The sequence below is a fragment of the Ochotona princeps genome, chromosome 16, assembly GCF_030435755.1.
Source record: "Ochotona princeps isolate mOchPri1 chromosome 16, mOchPri1.hap1, whole genome shotgun sequence".
In the NCBI taxonomy this organism is placed as follows: domain Eukaryota; kingdom Metazoa; phylum Chordata; class Mammalia; order Lagomorpha; family Ochotonidae; genus Ochotona; species Ochotona princeps.
In genome coordinates, this window is record NC_080847.1 from 13,366,290 (window position 1) to 13,384,176 (window position 17,887).

General features: G+C 45.6%; 1 protein-coding gene across 1 annotated transcript in view; it reads right to left on the bottom strand.

Moving 5' to 3' along the window:
* Nucleotides 1–16,726, bottom strand: part of SNTB2 (syntrophin beta 2) — a 78,508-nt gene extending 61,782 nt beyond the window's left edge. Inside the window, exon 1 of the mRNA XM_004583979.3 lies at nucleotides 15,965–16,726. Coding sequence (XP_004584036.2) covers nucleotides 15,965–16,631 — 667 coding nt within the window. The 5' untranslated portion in view covers nucleotides 16,632–16,726. The remainder of the gene's footprint in view (nucleotides 1–15,964) is intronic.
* Between the last annotated feature and the right edge of the window lie 1,161 nt (nucleotides 16,727–17,887).

Below are 17,887 nucleotides of genomic sequence, written 5' to 3' on the forward strand. Positions count from 1 at the left end.
TGCCTAGAAACTGAGAATTTGCATATGTTGGAACTGGGCACGTGATCCAGGTGTAGCTCACAGCCTCCATCTTGGTGTTAGTGATGGTCCAAGATGAAGGCAACATTGAGCTAATCAGAGTCCTTGCTTGAGGTTGATGTGGGCGCTACACTGCCAGTCCAGTGTCTGAGCTGATGAGACAGAATTAGACTCTCCACACCGTTATATATTACAGCCAGGATAATTGAGACTTTGAATGCCACTGTACCTAAACCTAGATCCACCCTCATCCCAGGAGTTCAATAAGGCAGCATTTTCTACTTCTGCTTAAATTAGCTTGTTTTGGCTTTCTTCAAGCAATCATTCTTATTTTTAAAAGTATATACATCCATTTCAAGACACAAAATTTTTTCTCCACCCCCATCTTTGAACATAAGACCTGTTTCCAAGATCTGTTTATTCTGCTTTTAAATATTTATTTACTTAAAAGGCAGAGTTACACAGAAACTGGGAGAGACAGGGTGAGATTTACTAGTTCATTTTCCAAATGCCTACAACACTGAGTGCTGGGCAGGTAAAAATAAGAAGCCAGGAACTCCACCTGCCATCTCCCATGGAATTGTCAGGAACTCAGCCATTTTGGCCATTATCCACTGTGCTGTAGATACATCAGCAGAAGCTAGACAGGAAGCAGAGACCAAACTGCATCCCAGGCATTCCAATATGGGATATGGACATTTTAAGTAGTAACTGAATCTGTCACAACGCCTGTAGTGCTTAAATGCTTTGTTATCTTAGCTGTAAAAATATCATAATATATACTTGAAATCTGCTTGAAAGTCACATAAAAGTGGCATTCAGAATATCACTAAAATGAATACAGAATGTAAATTTTAACTCATCTGGAGTAGTAAACATTTTTTTTAAAAGCTTCAATTAGCTCAACTGTACCCAAGCAAATTTATTATTCTTATTTTCCTTTTATAGCTGTCTGCAATGTTCATAAAGCTCATTTTATCTCTAATATCATCTCCAGACGTTTTAGGAACAGCACAGTGGATGTCGGTTGCCACGTGTGCCAACCACCATTCTCCTTGTTACAGCGCCTTGTAGTGGGTAAGAGGATATATTACAAAGACATCAATCAGTCACCTCCAAATTATTACTAGTAATTTCAGTCAAAATCCCGGAGGATTCAAAAATGATAAAAATCATTGCAAAATGTATCTGTACTAATGAATAAGTATATCGGACAGTATCAGAATCATCAGTGCTGCCTTCCAAGAGCTGCGTTAGCAGGAAACTGGACACACTAATGTGGGATGTAGGCTGCTTTTGTTTCTAATTTTGATTTATTTATTTTTTGAAGACAGAGATCTTCCACTCACTAAACCATCCCACATGGTCACCAACAGTTAGGGCTGAGCTATGAGCTTTATCTTGGTGGGTGGTGGGAGGCCAAGCAATTGGGCCATCTTCCGCTGTCTTCCCAGGTACGTTGGAAGAGAGCTGAACAGAAGTGGAGCAGCCAAGACAAGAACTGGTGCATATGTGGGACCCCAGCATCATTGGAGGCACTTAACCAACCCTGTGACAAGGCTGGCCCTGATGCAGTCTCCTTGAACAGTGTCTAAACTGGCCAAATGCCTACCCTGAAGCTCTCTAATTTTATTATTTTTTTTAGAGATTTATTTTATTTTTCTTGGAAAGTCAGACAGAGAGGAGGAGAGACAGAGTGGAAGATCCTCCACCTGCTGATTTACTTCCCAAGTGGCTGCAACGGCCGGAGCTGAGCTGATCCAAAGCCAGGAGACAGGAGCTTCATCCGGGTCTCCCACACGGGTACAGGGTCCCAAAGCTCTGGGCTGTCCTCACCTGCCTTCCCAGGCCACAAGCAGGGAGCTGGATGGGAAGCACGGTGGCCCATACAGGATCCCAGTGCTTGCAAGGTGAGAACTTAAGTCACTAGGCTACCACACTGGACCCAACTTCTCCATTTTCTAAATGAGGTATGATATTTATATACATGACAGGTTAGGTTAATTGAATAGAAAAAAAATTCTCTACTCGATTTAGTTCACTTTTCATAGGGTATTCTAAATAATCTGAGAATTTAAAAGCAAAGGAGTTAGAATTCAACCAATGATTGCAGTTTGTAACTCTTATTCTTACCAAAAGGCAAATCTACTGACTCCATCATGACCAATGGCACTCATACTAACTTCATGAACTTTGTTTTTACACAGAAACACATATTTAAGGAGAAATCAGTGCACTTATTTTTAAAAAAAATAGTTATTTATTTTTATTGGAAAGGCAGATTTACATACAGAGGAGGAGACACAGAGAAAAAGATCTTCTATCTGCTGGTTCACTCTCTAAGTGACCACAATGGCTTAAGCTGAACAGATCTGAAACCAGAAACCAGGAGCTGCTTCTGGGTTTCCCACGCGGGAGCAGGGTCCCAAGGCCCTGGGCCAGCCTCCATTGCTTTCCCAGGCCACAAGCAGGGAGCTGGATGGGAAGTGGAGCAGCAGGGACACAAACTGGTGCCCATTCAGGATCCGGGTATGTGCAAGGCAAAGATCTAGTCATTGAGCCATTGTGTTGAATCAGTGCATTTTTCTGAGGAGGACATATAAATAAAGAAGTCAGTTTCTCCAGGACAGAGCATTAAACTCAATTGAACATCCCACCATTTCTCCAGAGGGATTCAAAAGCTCTTCTCTCTAGTCCAGAAAACAAGGAGTTCCTTTAAAGGAAGCATGTAAGCTCATTCCAGGCAGCTAGATGTTTAGAAGTAAAAATGCTGCTGCTTACTCCCACAGACAAAAGACAGAGTTACATCAGTTAACTGCTTTACAAGCTCCTCCAAATAAATGGCTGCTTTTTTTTTTTTCCTCTTTCCCGTTTGGTAACCACTGTCCACTGTCCTGGAATAGAAATCTCTGGGCTGACTATGTCAATCTGCCACTATGCCATGGCATTTCTTCCTTGATGCATTTTTTTTCTTGTAAATGTTATTTAAAAAGTGAGGAAATCCCAGACACCCATGGGCCACATTTAGGGGTGAAGTAGGCAGGGAGGGGAAATGTAAGAGGGAGATGTTGCTATTCTGATTTTGTGTCTGTGGAATAAAGTGCCTTTCCCTGATGCCTGGCTTCCACTAGCCTGGAAAGGATAGTGGTTACAAGGTACCAGCCCAAGTCCCCAGCGAATGGGGAGTACATCCAGCAAAAGGATCACTCAATCGACAGGAAGGCAGAGAGTAATACATGCAGGGGCTGGGGTGGGGGTGGAGGTTCACATTTCTAATTCCAAGCCTCTAAGCTACCTGCCCTTCCAATTTTATTCCCCTTAGAGATTTCTAGGCATCAATCCTAATGATTGCTGAAGGATGTAGATTCATTACATATTCTGTAGCCACTTCCTGCTATTTAAGGGAGTAGGTCTTGCATGTCCAGGGCTCAGAAATCACTCCCTATCTCATCTAATGGGTCCACCTGAAGAGCTGGAGAAATTCCAGTCATTGCTAATGGCTGTGACCTCTGCCTTGTCATTGCCACACTGAGAAATCATTGGTCTCTATATTAAACAAGTCCATCAACCAGCATGTGTCAAATTGGAAACAAATTGCAGGTAGAGTGCTCTCTAGGAAGGAAGAGTATGGCACTGGTGCGATGGCTCAACTAGCTAATCCTCTATCTGTAAGTGCCAGTACCCTATATTGTCACCAGTTTGCGTCCTGGCTGCTCCACTTCCCATTTAGCTTCCTGCTAACAGCCTGGAAAAGCAGCAAAGGATGGCCCAAAGCCTTGGGATCCTGCATTTGTGTGGGGGTCCCAGAAGAGGCTCCTGATTTCGGGTCGGCTCAGCTTTGGCGTTCTGGTCATTTGGGGAGTGAGCCAGCAGATGGAAGATCTTTCTCTCAGTCTCTCCTCTGTAAATATACCTTTCTAATAAAAATAAATATTTTAAAAAAGGAGGTTTGCAGCCCGTTATTTCCCAAATACTGGGTGACAGTAGACTACCCCTGTGCAAACTGAATAGTCATCCATCTCGAGCCACTGGCAGAGCAGACATGAGAGAGACTCCACCCATTCCACAGATTCCTCCCCATGCTGCATGTCAACAGTCAGGCTTCTAGAGCCAGGTTCACACGCTGCACCAATATCTACCAACATTAGAGGAACTCACCAAGAAGCTCTTCTACCTATAGCAATTTCCACAGAGTACCAAGAAATAGGAAAACACATATGTGCCTTAAAATACAGCGGCCTTGAGTTCTTTTATGTCTTTAAGATTTATGTATTTGAGGGGGCCAGCTTTGTGACATAGCTGGTTAATGATGTAGCCTGTGAGGTCAGCATCCCATAAACCAGTTAGTATCCCAGTTGCTTCACTTTCAGTCAGATCCCTGATAATGGCCTGAGAAAAGCAGCAGAAGATGGTCCAAATGCTTTTTGGGCCTGTCACCCACACGAAACACCTGTATAAGGCTCCTGGCCTCAGTGTGGCCTTGTGCTGGCTGTTGTGGCCATTTGGGGAGTAAACCAGCAAATGGACAATCTCTCTGTGTGTCAGTCTTTGAAGATAATTAAAAAAACTAAGATTAAAAAAAAAAAAAGATTTATTTGAAAGGCAAAGTAATACAGGAGAAACAAAGATTTTCCATTACTTCCATTACTGCAACAGCCAGGTGTGGACCAAGTCAAAGTCAGGAGTCCAGAACTCAATCCAGGTCTCCCACAGAGATGACAAGTGCCCAGGCGGGAATCTTAATCAGAAGTATAATATCCAGGACTTGAAGGAGCATTCCTGTGGGAGATCGCCCCTGGATCTCTGCCTGCTTGGTCCACGTGGAAGGTCTTAAGGACACGGCGCACCATGTCCCCTGGGTGGGACCCCTGGCAATGGTCTTGGCACACCCAGACTTTCACCTGACCTGACCACTGGTCATGCAGGCAAGAGCAGTGAGCTGTGCCCAGTTTCTCTTCTCTGTCCTTGGACAAGCTGTGCTGGGACTTCCTTGATCCACAGGTGCTGTTTGTGACCTTCAGCATACCTGCCAGCTGTTCGTGATAAACGTGAGCTATAGCATGATTGTAAGGTCCAGAGAGAAAGAGATGCCTTCTAGACAATTACAGTGCCATTGGTGGGTGGGAGGATTGTCAGGAGACACCTTCTGCTTTCCCCTTTTCTTAGTCTTAAGTTTGCTCTTGCTTTACAATAAATGGACATACTCAACCAGGCTGTCTCTAGTGAGACAGTCTTACTGAGGAACACCACTCGCCTTATCCCCTCGGTGGTTGCAGGGGTCTGCTGGTCAGGAATCCCCAAGATACTCTGATAAGAGATGCCAGCCCAAGCAGCAGCTAAACCTACTGTGCCACCACACCAGCTCCCCATTTTTTCCCTTTCCAATGGTTACCCAGTTTTCTACTCCAATGCCTCCATGGACTGAATACCTGAAATACAAATTCAATGCGCAGTAGTTTCTCTATCGTATCAAATCTCTGAGTGCCACAGCAGGAGGAAGGAGGCTGTCTGGATAGGAAAAGGTCCTAGGAGATTTTGCCATGTCTCTTGGCAAGCATCACCTGCTTTCAAGTTCTTCCTGAAATTAATCTTTCTCTCCATCCTGCTCCACCAGCACCCCCTCCGAGGGTTATCACCTCTGACTTGGATTTTCCTTCACTATAACAGCTGCAGCCCCCTCAGCGTCCGTCTTTCCTCTTAGCACTGAGAGCAGTGCATCCACTGCTGCCAACCCCAAATTCTGTTCCCATCAAGTCACTTCCTGGCTCAGAAACAGACAGCATCAGCTCCCCACCCCTTCTATCTCTGCAACCTCTCCCTTGGCCTTTTGTCCTGGCCATATATAAACGTGTCCCAATTCTTTCCCATTGAAAACAAAACAAAATCAAAGCATCCACAAAAGGGAAACCTTCCTTGGACACTTCCTTCAACCGCAGCTCCCACTTGTTCTGCGTTTATTTTGTGAGAAGCCTGTGCTGAAGCGGAAGAAGCCTCTTAGGTTAGGTGGGTGCCGTTGGGCTTGTTCTCTACCAAATTTAAGGCACTTCTTCCTAATGTTTCATTTCCCTTGGCTTTGCTGATCATTCCTTCCTTCTTAAACTCCTCTCTGATCACCACTACACTGTTTTCCTCTAGTTGCAGCTCCTACCTTCTGGACTACTCGTTTCCAGATTGCTGTCCCTACACTCTGGCTTTAAGGCAGCAGGAGGGGGAGGGGAGGGAGTGTGGGAAGAAAGGACAGTCTGTCCTTGGCTACCCCCTCTATCCTGACATCTCGTAGGTTTTCACTTCAGTTCTCACACATTTCTCTCAACCACAAACCTGTGCGTCTATCCAAAATGTCACAAAAGTGACTCAAATTCAATATGCCCCAAACTGAACTTTTCACCTGCACTTGAAAATGAGTTCTAGAGAGGGAATTGGGGAAGGGATCAGGGAAATCTCATGATCTATGGAACTGTATCATAAAATAATAAAAAGAAGTTAAAAAATTTAAAAAATGGGTTCTATTCTGCTCATTTTGGTTTCATAGCTATCCAGTTCCCCAAACCAGAAATCTAGGACTTATCCTTCTACTTTTTCTTCCAAGAGTCCAAAAATGTAGTTTTGCATTTAATCCCATTATTTTCCAGTTTCCTACCACCCTATCCCATCTCTCTCAGGATGTTGATGGAAGTCCCTACACTCAACCTGCAGCTCTCTACTTTGTAACACCTCCCTACTCCCTCCGCCCTGTAACCTTTCAGCAGCAACAGGAGCCTCAAACTCTTTGGCTGCACTCACTCATCATAAAAGCACAAGCTTTGATCAATGAATATTCATGAATACACACACACTGTTAAGACAAATACAAGATATAGGAATCAAGACAGAATGCGGACCTGGCATGGTAACCTAGCAGCTAAAGTACTCACCTTGAACATGCCGGAAACCTATATGGGCTCCGGTTCACGTCCCAGTGGCCCCACTTCCCATCCAGCTCCCTGCTTGTGGCCTGGGAAAGCAGGACAGTCCAAAGCTTTGGAACCCTGCACCCAGGTGGGAGACCCGGAAGAGGCTCCTGGCTTCGTTGTGGCCCCTTGGGGAGTGAACCATCAGATGGAAGACCTTCCTCTCTGTCTGTTCTACTCTCTGTATTTCTGCCTTTCCAATAAAAATAAATAAATCTTAAAAAAACAAAATAAAAATATAGTCCGGGCTCGGCAGCATGGCCTGGTGGCTAAGGTCCTCGCCTTGATCCCATATGGCTGCTGGTTCTAATCCCGGCAGCTCCACTTCCTCTCTATCTCTCCTCCTCTCAGTATATCTGACTTTGTAATAAAAATAAAATAAATCTTAAAAAAAAAATATAGTCCATTCTTATGATAAAGCTTGTTATTAACAATTATGGATGTATATCCATATTTAAAACAGTCTTCTTAACAACTTTTTAGGCTGATTTAATTTTTTTAATGTAATCTTTATTTTATTTTAAATATTGTTTACATACCTGGGAAGGATGCACACCCTTGTGGCCCTCTGATTAAGATGGAGAGGGTCTAGGTATGGAGGAAGGTGGGTAGAACAACGCTTTTTTTTTTCTTTTCTGTGTCTGTGGTGGTGGGAGCACAAACCTTGCGATCAACCTACATCAATCAGCACTTGGGGATGGAGGATAGTCATTGATGACGCTGCAGAGGCCCCACTGCGGGAAAGAATGTTCCAAAGGTGTTACCTGAAGAATTTTGATAGTTCTGAGACACTGTTGGCTTGATTGCACCAGGGCTGAGGAAAATCTTTCCAAGGTCTACTAGCTGAACAAGTCCATCTTAGTGAATCCACAAACTTAGACATTTACTGCAAAGCTCAGTCAAGAGAGTTGTCCAACCTGTTATATTTTCCATCCTCTGATGAGGCAGGCACTCCATATCCTAGATGACCTGGTTGTCATGTCTCTTGTGTGCATCTGTGCATGCTGCCCACTGCACAACTTTATCAATTGAGGAGGCCCAGTCCTGATACATGCACTCCAAGGTTGGACTCTAATAGTTTGTGATTTTTCCCTGTGGCCAAGGTTTGAGTTCAGCAATCCAGTTGGGGAGTCCCACAAAAAATCTCGCCTGGGGTGATCTCAGACTTGACTGTTGTGTGTGCCAGCTAGTAGAGCATCGGGTTTGGTTGTCACTGGCACTATAGGTTGACTTCTTGACAGACAAAATTACTTTGAAATGTGACACAGAGCTCTAATAGCAGAAGAAATGTCGCTACCTTTTGGTTACTGCTTGCCTTGTCAGCATTACCTTCAATCTATGATCTCCTTATCCTTTTTTTTAAAGATTTATTTATTTTTATTGCAAAGTCAGATATACAGAGAGGAGGAGAGACAGAGAGGAAGATGTTCCATCCATTGATCCGAAGCCAAGAGCCAGGAACTTCTTTCAGGTCTCCCACGGGGGTGGCAGAATCCCAAGGCTTTGGGCTGTCCTTGACTGCTTTCCCAGGCTACAGGCAGGGAGCTGGATGGGAAGTGGGACTGCCAGGATTAGAACCGGAGCTTATATGGGATCCCAGTGTGTTCAAGGCAAGGACTTTAGTTGCTAGACCACTGTGCTGGGCCCTCTTTGATCATTTTGTGAAGATTAATTACACTAAAAGTAGATAATGTAACACAAATCCACTCAATCAGGCTCCAGGAAACTGCAATAACCTGCAATCTGATAACAGCAGACAAATTAACAATGTCAACTGCCTCTACTCAGGGAAGCATCCATTATTCCCTGGGACATTCTTTGTATACTTCATTTATAAAAGCCCAGCTTACAATACTGAGTGACAGAACCAGTGTCATTTATGTATTTAATACTAATGAAGCTCAATTTCTCCTTTGTTAAGGTTCAAAACAAGTAAATATAAAGCATACTCAGTGAGACTGCTGCTTAATATACATAGAAACTCCATGATGACCTCACCTCTGCCCACAGTCTAGCCTGGTCTCTTAGCACTTCTGGTACCTTATCAGCATCACTTCCCTCAACAGATCAGCAACTTACCACCCTCTTACCTCCCACACACTATCTCCTTTGCACCTCTCCCTCAGCTTCCAGGACAAGTCTTCTCACCTTTATCACAGCTCTTATCAGAACCTACTGTTAACTGTTTCCTCACTCGCCTAAGGGGCAGGGATTGCTCCCAGTCTGGGCTTCCCCAGCATCCATCCCAACCCTTGTTAGCAGTGAGTATGTAATAAACACTGACTTGTTGTGGGCTAAGGAGTTGATTAGTACTCATTGCCCTGGGCAGGAACAGGAACTGGTCTTGTGGCTAAAAACACCTAGACTAATTGGACTCATCTGTATCCAACATCCTGCTAAATGAGGATGTGGGGAGAAGAGAATATAAGGAGAGGTGAAGCGGCAATAAAGAGAGACTTTGCAGAGACTTCTACCATCACTGGTCTCTGGTCGGTGCTTCATCCCCAGATCCTTTCCCTGTCCACCTTACTGGCTCTGCTGGTCGGAGCATTGACTGACTGCAGACATTCAAGGTCTTGCAAAATTGGTCCCACTGTACCTATCCAAATTCACTCTTCTCTTAAATCCCTAGCAACCAAACTTACTCTCACTACCTAATACTTGTCCTGCTGGCTTTGTTTGTGCTCAACTTGGTGTGACTATTGTCTAAAGACAAGCTGCCTGACCTCCAGGCCTCAGATCAGATTCTTTCTAAATGAAGTCACACTCAACTCTTCTACCACACAGTGAAACATTCCCTTCAGAGAACTCATGAAGAGTAGCACATGTTTTATAGTTATTCTTTATGTACCATAATTTCACTCTGAGTTCTTCAATGCCAAAGCCTATCTTCCAACTTCTTTTACTCGGTGATCTCCCAGAGCACACTGAAACATGACAGTATATAGAAGATGGTCGAAGATCTAACTGATGGCTGCGGAGGCATGGAACAGGAGAGAGCACTGTATTGGATTTTAGTCCAGGTTCCATCACTTTTTTTTCAATTTTATTTATTTGTTTTATTGGAAATTCATAATTGCAGACAGAAGGAAAGACAGAGAGATCCTCCATCTGCTGGTTCACTCCCCAAGTGGCTGCAACGGCCGGAGCTGAGCTGATCCAAAGTCAGGAGCCTAGAAGCTTCATCTGGGTCTTCCATGTGGGAGCAGGGTCCCAAGGCTTTGGACCATCCTTGACTGCTTTCCCAGGCCACAAGCAGAGAACTGGATGAGAAATGGAGCAGCTAGGACATGAACCAGCACACACATGGGATCCCAGTACATGCAAGGTAAGGATTTTAGTCACTAGGCTACCACGCCAGGCCATCAGAATTTTTTTTAAAGATTTATTTTATTTTTATTTGGTTCCATTGGTTCGCTCCCCGAATGGTTGCAACAGCCATTGTTCAGCTGTTCTGAAGCCAGCAGGCAGGAGACTCTTCTGTGTCTCCTACAATCTCCGCTTCCCTTCTAGCTCCCTGCCTGGGAAAGCAGTCGAGGATGGCCCCAAAACCTTGGGACCCTGCACCTGTGTGGGAGACCAGAAGAAGCTCCTGGCTCCTGGCATCGAATAAGCTCAGCTCTGGTCATTGCGGTCACTTGGGGTGTGAACCATCGGATGGAAGATCTTCCCCTCTGTCTCTCTTCCTCTCTATATATCTGACTTTCTAACAAAAATAAAACCGAATTAAAAAAAAAATTCTGAGCTCTTCAGTAACTCACTTAACTTGAGGGAACTAAGTTTAATTTTCTTTTTTAAAAAGATATATTTTTATATGAAAGGTAGAGTTACAGAGGAGAGACAAAGATCTTCCATCCATTGATTCACTCCCAAAATGGCTGCAACAGCTGTAGCTGAGCTGATCTGAAACCAGCATCCAGGAGCCTCTTCTGGATCTCCCACATGGGTGCAGTGTCCCATCAGAGCAATCCTCTGCTGATTTCCCAGGCTATAAGGAAGGAGCTAGATCAAAGTGGGGCAGTTAGGACATGAACTAGTGCTCATACAGGATGCCCGTGCCACAGGAAGAGGCTTAGCTTCCTATGCCATGGCACTGGCTCCAGTTTAAATAACTTTAAACAATGATAAACAATTTTTACTAAAAGACAAATATAAAAATCAATGAGAAAATACTGATAAAAATGCATATACGGATAATAATGTATGAGAAGTTTCAAAAAGGCCAGATGAAAGAAATTGGATTGTTGTTAACAGAAAGAAAGAATAACTGTTTGAGAAGATGGACATGCCTATCCTGATATAATTATTATACAATATATACATATACCAAATATTACATGGTAATATGTACAGTCTTTGCTTTGTCAATAAGAAGACAAATCTGGGATCGGTACAATGGCTCAACGGGCTACTCCTCCATCTCCAAGTGTCATCATCTCATACAGGTGCCTGTTTGTGTCCCAGCTGCTCCACTTCCCATCCAGCTCCCTGCTTGCGGCCTGGGAAAAGCAGTGGAGGACGGCCCAAAGCCTTGGGACCCTGCAGCCACGCCGGAGACTGGCTCCTGGCTTCCGATGGGCTCAGCTCTGACCAATGTGGCAGCCACTTGGGGAGTGAATCATTGGATGGAAGATCTTCCTCTCTGTATATCTAACTTTTCCAATACAAATAAATAAATACTTATAACAACAACAAGAAGGAAACACAAAACACCAACAGTCAAGGATTCAGTTGCTCTCTTATAGATAGATTTCAAGGCAACAAATATGTTAATGTCTTCCCTAGGAAACTAGTGCAACATACAATGAAGAAAGGGTAGCAGTGGGAATCCAAACCAGCACCCTTAACTCAGCAGTCTAATAATACCAGTTATTTTTGTTTAAAATCTCCTGACATAAAAAAGTACATTATATGAACACTCAGAATCTCAAACCATTCCAAATACAAAATTATCTGTGCCTGGTAGCAGGAGAATGATGGACACAGGAAAAAAAAAAATCACAATTTTCCCAGTAATACTCCACTGACAACTGTTTCAAAAGTATGGATCTTTGCTCAGATCTCAAGCTGAATACTCCAGACCATCTTCCCAAAGCTCCTCTGGAAAATTTTTCAATGAGTTGTCTAATTCATGTTTCTTTCATTGGTATCAAGGCCTTAAAACACAAAACCTAGAAACCTCTTAGATACACTACTTACACTACAAAGGACACAGAAATCCAATCTACAATATCTGTCAGGTGAGCAGAGTTACCCCTTTATGCTATCTGCGATAATGCAAAAGCTCTCTATCCTGCACGACTTACCATCAATGGTCAGTCGGCAGCCTAGACTACTGGCACTTATTGAATGGCAAATGTTAAGGTCCTGAGTAGTACATGTGAAAAGGGAATCTCACCCTCGGAGATAAGAAAATTGAATAAAAATGCTAGCACATGTGAGGCAGTAGAAAAAAACTGAGAAACAAAATTAAACTCATTTTTTAACCTAGTCACCAAAAATAATTCATGTATTTCTTCTCAGGTAAAATGGAGGCTTGGTTTAAAAAAAAATGGAGGTCTGGATTTTATTTTTAATAATTTGCTATCCTAGCTTTGTGAGAAGGTCCTTTTGTTCATTCATGGTGTACTTTAAGGACCCAGTGAGGCTGGACTCACTCAAATTTGGTTTCTGCAGTTGATCATTACTGTATTCCCCAGTGCTTAAAAAAAGCATTCAACACACACACTGTCAAGTGAGCAACAATCCCTCAAGGGAGGTATTATCACCATCATGGTATTATGAGGAAACTAAGGTTGAGTAAGATTAAGTAATTGCCTAGGGGTTACAAACCACCAGCCAGAAACTTGCTTCTGACCACCAAGCCTTTGCTCCAATCGCACCCTAGCTGGTTAGAGAAACTTCTCCATGCCCTTACTGGTGACAGGGCTCTCAGGACAAAGTTCAGCTTCCCCTTAATGCACATCTTCACCCTAGTCCCATTATTAACCCACCGGCATCTCCGCCTCTTTTATGCCATTTCCTCTTCAGGCTTCTATTCCAACAGCTTCTATAGTCAGTCTGCCTGCACTGCCCCCTCCTCTTTCTTTCTTTCTTTTTTTTTTTTTTAGTTTTAAAGTAAGATTTATTAGAAAAGCTAAGAAAGGAGACTCCCGTCCTAATGATGGGAGGGGGCTGTGAGATAGAAAAGACCCTTACCCCTGCCATAGTGGCAGGAGGAAAAGCTAAAAGACCCTAGTCCCCTGCCATAGTGGCAGGAGGAAAAGCTCAGAGAGAAAAACTCGTATTAATAGTGGGGAAAGTATCTTTTAAAGACTCCCCTCAACGATGTTTCTCCATAAACAAAGAAAATTCCTGGTTTCCATGGCACCTGGCCTTGGGACAAAAGGCCAGAAAGGTGTCACTGGCCAACTTCCTTGGTCCCTTTCTAATGATAAAGAGGCCAGCCTGAAGCCCTCCCCCTTGGCAATGGCTGGAGACAGAATTGGGCGGAAGCTTCAAGTGGGGAGTAGATTGTTAATGTCACCCTTGCCTCCTGGGGAAGCATTCCTGATAAGATATGCACTTGTCTGGGGAGAGACGTGCTCTGGTGAATCCAAGACATGGTGGGGAAATTCCCTTTATATTTGGCCCCCTCCTCTTTCTGTCCCTCTTAATCCCCTCAACTCTCAACTTCCTTAGTACAGGAATCTGATACCTCAAGTGTCTAGCACTTGATAAAAGTTGCATAAACGTGTGATGAGCCAAAGAATCAACAATCCTTACCAATTCCTGAGATTAAAAAAAGAACCCCTTGAACTCAGCCCCTAACAGGCAAGCAGACCATAAAACTGCCCTTGGCGCAGGGTGACAGGAGGGTGCCTGAAGCTCCCTGCCACACCACGGAAGAGCATCACTACTCCATGTGAAAGTAGTTTTCTCAACTTTAAGACACCTGATGAAAGCAGAGTGAAGCTTAAAATTTTTAAGGATTAAGAAAAAAGTCTCTTTTTAAAAAATGGGACATCAGCTCTAAACTATGAACAATGATCAATTCAATGACTGGCATGTGTGATTTCACATATTTTGAGTAATTCTACTTTTATAACCCCTTGGTTAAAAAAATTCATCAATCTACCATACTGATTTCCCCATACCTGTAAAGACAAACCGCTTGTCTCACAAAAAATGGAAAAATAGAACCTATGTACTAGGTGAAAAGGCATTTAATAAATATATTAATTATGCTGTCATCTGCAAACACTAAAAGAGCAGGCAGCCTCATTTAAACTAACGCACACAGGGGAAGCATTTACTAGGTGGTTTTCATTTTTCTAGTATGAACTGAGCTCCAAATTGCATCTAAATAAAAACTGATATTTTGGTTTTTAAAATATAGAGTAAAAGGTTGAAATCCCTAATTCCAGGGAGTGCTACATAAATAGTACTAAATCCAATCCTGTAGTTCTATGAATTTATAGTCAACTGCTTAGCTAGATCAATTTTAAGGTACATATTTAGGAAGGTATTTTCTTGACACATACCTAAGCCACAACCCATAATTTTACTCCTTTTATTAACACTAGTTTCCGAGCAGTGTCTAGCCCCACCTCTAAGTAGGATATAAATAAAATTTATAAATAGGGCATTTAAAAGGAGGGGAGGGTGGCAAAGGAATTTCACAACTAGTGCATGCTTTAAATCATTTCATTGCAAAACTAATACTTTTACAAATATTTGCAAGAGGATCTATAAAAAAGTGAAAATCATTTTGTGAGGTTAAGACCTCTGGTCTCTCACTTGGACTCAGGCTGGTCCTGGCCCCATCCCAGCCTTTCCCCACTATTCCTTCTCTACCAGGAATAACAAGAACCCCTGACTCATCTCTGCGGGTAGACGTCCATCCCCAGAGACCTGGTTCAAAACTCAGCATCCCTGTCTAATTTCATTTCCATTAAACGTCTCCTTTCCTAACTCTAAATTCCTGTGGCATTCATGGAAGTTTGCCCTGCAACATTAAAAACGTGGTTCTTTCCTCCTCCCCAAAGCTTTGACATTCTTCTATCATTTTCCCAACTAGAGACCAAACGAGGGCAACAGTGTCCTTTATCTCACACAGCCAACAACACAAGGATTCAATCAGCAGTTCAACTTCTCAAGGAAGCAATTTCATCTCCAACAGAGCTACGGCAAAGAGGTTTATTTTCGCCTCATTTCCACATACTCATCCTAAAAGATCCAACTTAGAGATCACACAAGCACTGAAAGGAACGAGTAATCCTGCCTGAAACATTCTCTTGAAGGACGCTTACACAAAGCATGAGTTTTGGACCCGCAGGCCCGAGAGGTAAGCAAGCTGGCAGTCTTGCGAGAGGGGGCAGAACTCTACTTGGCAGTCAGTGTTGAAAACACGTGAGCCTCCACGGTTCCACAAGGCTCATTAACCACACAGACTTGCTGGTTCAGCTTTCTGGCTTCCATGGAGCGCTACGATCTCCTCTGTTTATTGTTGGGAGCCAATGATGGGTTAAATTCCCGTCCATTAACCAGCGTTTTGGTGGCTTGCCCAAGCATACTGCTGGCATCGGTGGGGATGTGTTTTCGTTTATTTGTGTATGTTTGTGTGTATTTTTTTTAACTACACCCACCGGCCCGCTCGGGGGGGGGGGGAGCCGGAGCTGAGTGCAGGAAGGGCCAGGTCGACACTTCTGCAGGAGCAGGCATACTTCAGAATCGGAGTTCTTAGTGTCAGCTTAGCGTCGCCGCCTTTGGCTAAATCTCCGCCGCCGAGTCTGACCCGGGGGCTGCCAGCCCCACCTGGGCGACCGCCCAACTTTCCCTGCAAGGCACATTAGTTTTCCTATGCTCACAGTCCCAGCAAACCCCGGTTTAGGGCGGACAGAAGGAAGGATTGGGTCAACCTCGCCAAGGTGGGGTGCAAAAACAAAAGTAAGCTCCGGACAGCCCGGCCCGGCCCAGGCCGCCGCCTCCCGCCCCGGACAGCCGGCCCCGCTCACCCTCTAGCAGCACCTCCTTGCCCGCGCGCTTCAGCGCCTGCACGGCCTGGTCGTGGGTGGCCTGGCGCAGGTCTGTGCCGTTCACCGACAGGATGGCGTCGCCCAGCCGCAGCGCCCGGCTTTGGTCGGCCGCCAGCCCCGGGAAGATCTTGGAGATGAGGATCGGCATCCGGTTCTCGCGGCCGCCCTTGATGCTGATGCCCAGGCCGCCAGCCTCCTGCTTCACCACCCTCACCCGGCGCACGGGCGGCGACGCGCCCGCCTCACCCCCGGGGCTCCGCGGCGGTGGCGCCGGCGGACTCGGGGACCCCAGGCCGCGGCTCGGGCTCCCGGGCAGTGAGTCGCCGGCGCCGCCGCCGTTCGGGAGGCCGTTGAAGGCGGCCGCCGCCGGCCCCAGAGAGGGCTCCGCGTCGGCTCCCGCGGCGTCGCCGGTCAGGCTCAGGCTCTCCCCGTTCAGCTCGGCCACCACTCGGACCCAGCGCTCCCTCAGGAGTAGCTCCACTAGCCCCGCTTTAGTGGCCCGCGTCCACACCGCCATGGCCGGCCCCGCTCCCGCCGCCGCAGTCGCCGCAGCTACCCTCATTCCAGTCAGGCAGCCTCGACGCTTCCCCCTTCCCGCCCGAGGGGGCGGGCCCGGCCCCTCCCCCGGCGGCGATGTATTATTCATGAGGGGAGACGCCCACCTTCCGGGGGCGGGACGGGGCAGGGCAAGGCCGGCCGGGCGGCTTCCGGGAGGTGAAGAAATTTGTCTCCTGCCTTGCAACTCCGGGGTGGGGGGGACCTTGAGACCCTGCGGGCGGCGGAGAACCGTCTCACACTCCTTCCAAGGAGTTCCCCCACGGCCCTCCAAATGCCTACCCGCTCCCGTGTAATCCAGGGGAGCTGCCTTGGGCATTGTAAATAGAAGCAGCTTGGAGAAGCACCTTGCAAGCCTCCAGGACTGGAAGGCGCATTCACTTTTGCACTGATTGGTTCATTCTCATATTGGCTGGAGGCGTATGCCTTCAAGGGCCCTTCTTAAGGTGCTGAGGATAAGCTGAATGAAATGCACCACACCTGAAACTTGCCGGTCTGGTGAGGAAAGAAAATGCAGGGCCAACCCACTAGGTGTGATACTAAGTGGTTATGTGATGGGTAGAAAACTCCTGTGGAGCACAACATGTTCGGGCCTGGGGGAGGCTGACAATGGAGGGTGAGAGCTGGAGCAGATGGAAAGGCATATGCAGGGTCTAGAGGCACAAATCCAAGATGGGTTGTCACTCTGCTTTGTAATCACCTGCCTTTTTGCCTGCAGCCACACCAGGCATTCCTAAAGGCTGCCTGCAGAGTACTGCTGGTTTAGGCAGATGTCTCCTGAGTGACAGATCCAGACTCAGAGACACAGAGATAGGTCCCAAGATGTGGAGCCTGAGCCCCAGGTGAGCAGATGTTGCAGTTCCAGTCCCACCAAGCACGTTGGAACCAACTAGGTAAGGCTAAGACTGAAGGCCTTGGGAGGAGCTGCTGTTAACCAGGGGCAGCAAACTGGGAGGACAGTGCATAGATGCCACAGCTCCAGGAGAGTAAATTCACCCTCCCTCTGCCTTTTTATTCTGTTCAGGCTTTCCCATGATTGGATACCTGCCCACATTGCTAAGGGGAATCTTAATTCAGTTGATCATTCAAACATTGATCTCTTCCAGAAACATGTCTGTGGACACCTAGAGATATGTTCTACCAGCATTTAGGCATCCCTCGTTGCAACTGACCCATAACATTAATCATCCGGGATGTTTGCTCAGGAAGATGACAGAATTCCAATGTGAGGAGAGCTTAAGGCCAGTGGAAGTGTCAGGATTTAAAGATGAAAAGCCTCATGTCCAATTTGGATGTTGTAGTTTGGACTGTCCTGGCCCAGAGTTTACAGCATTGTGTTGGGGCAAT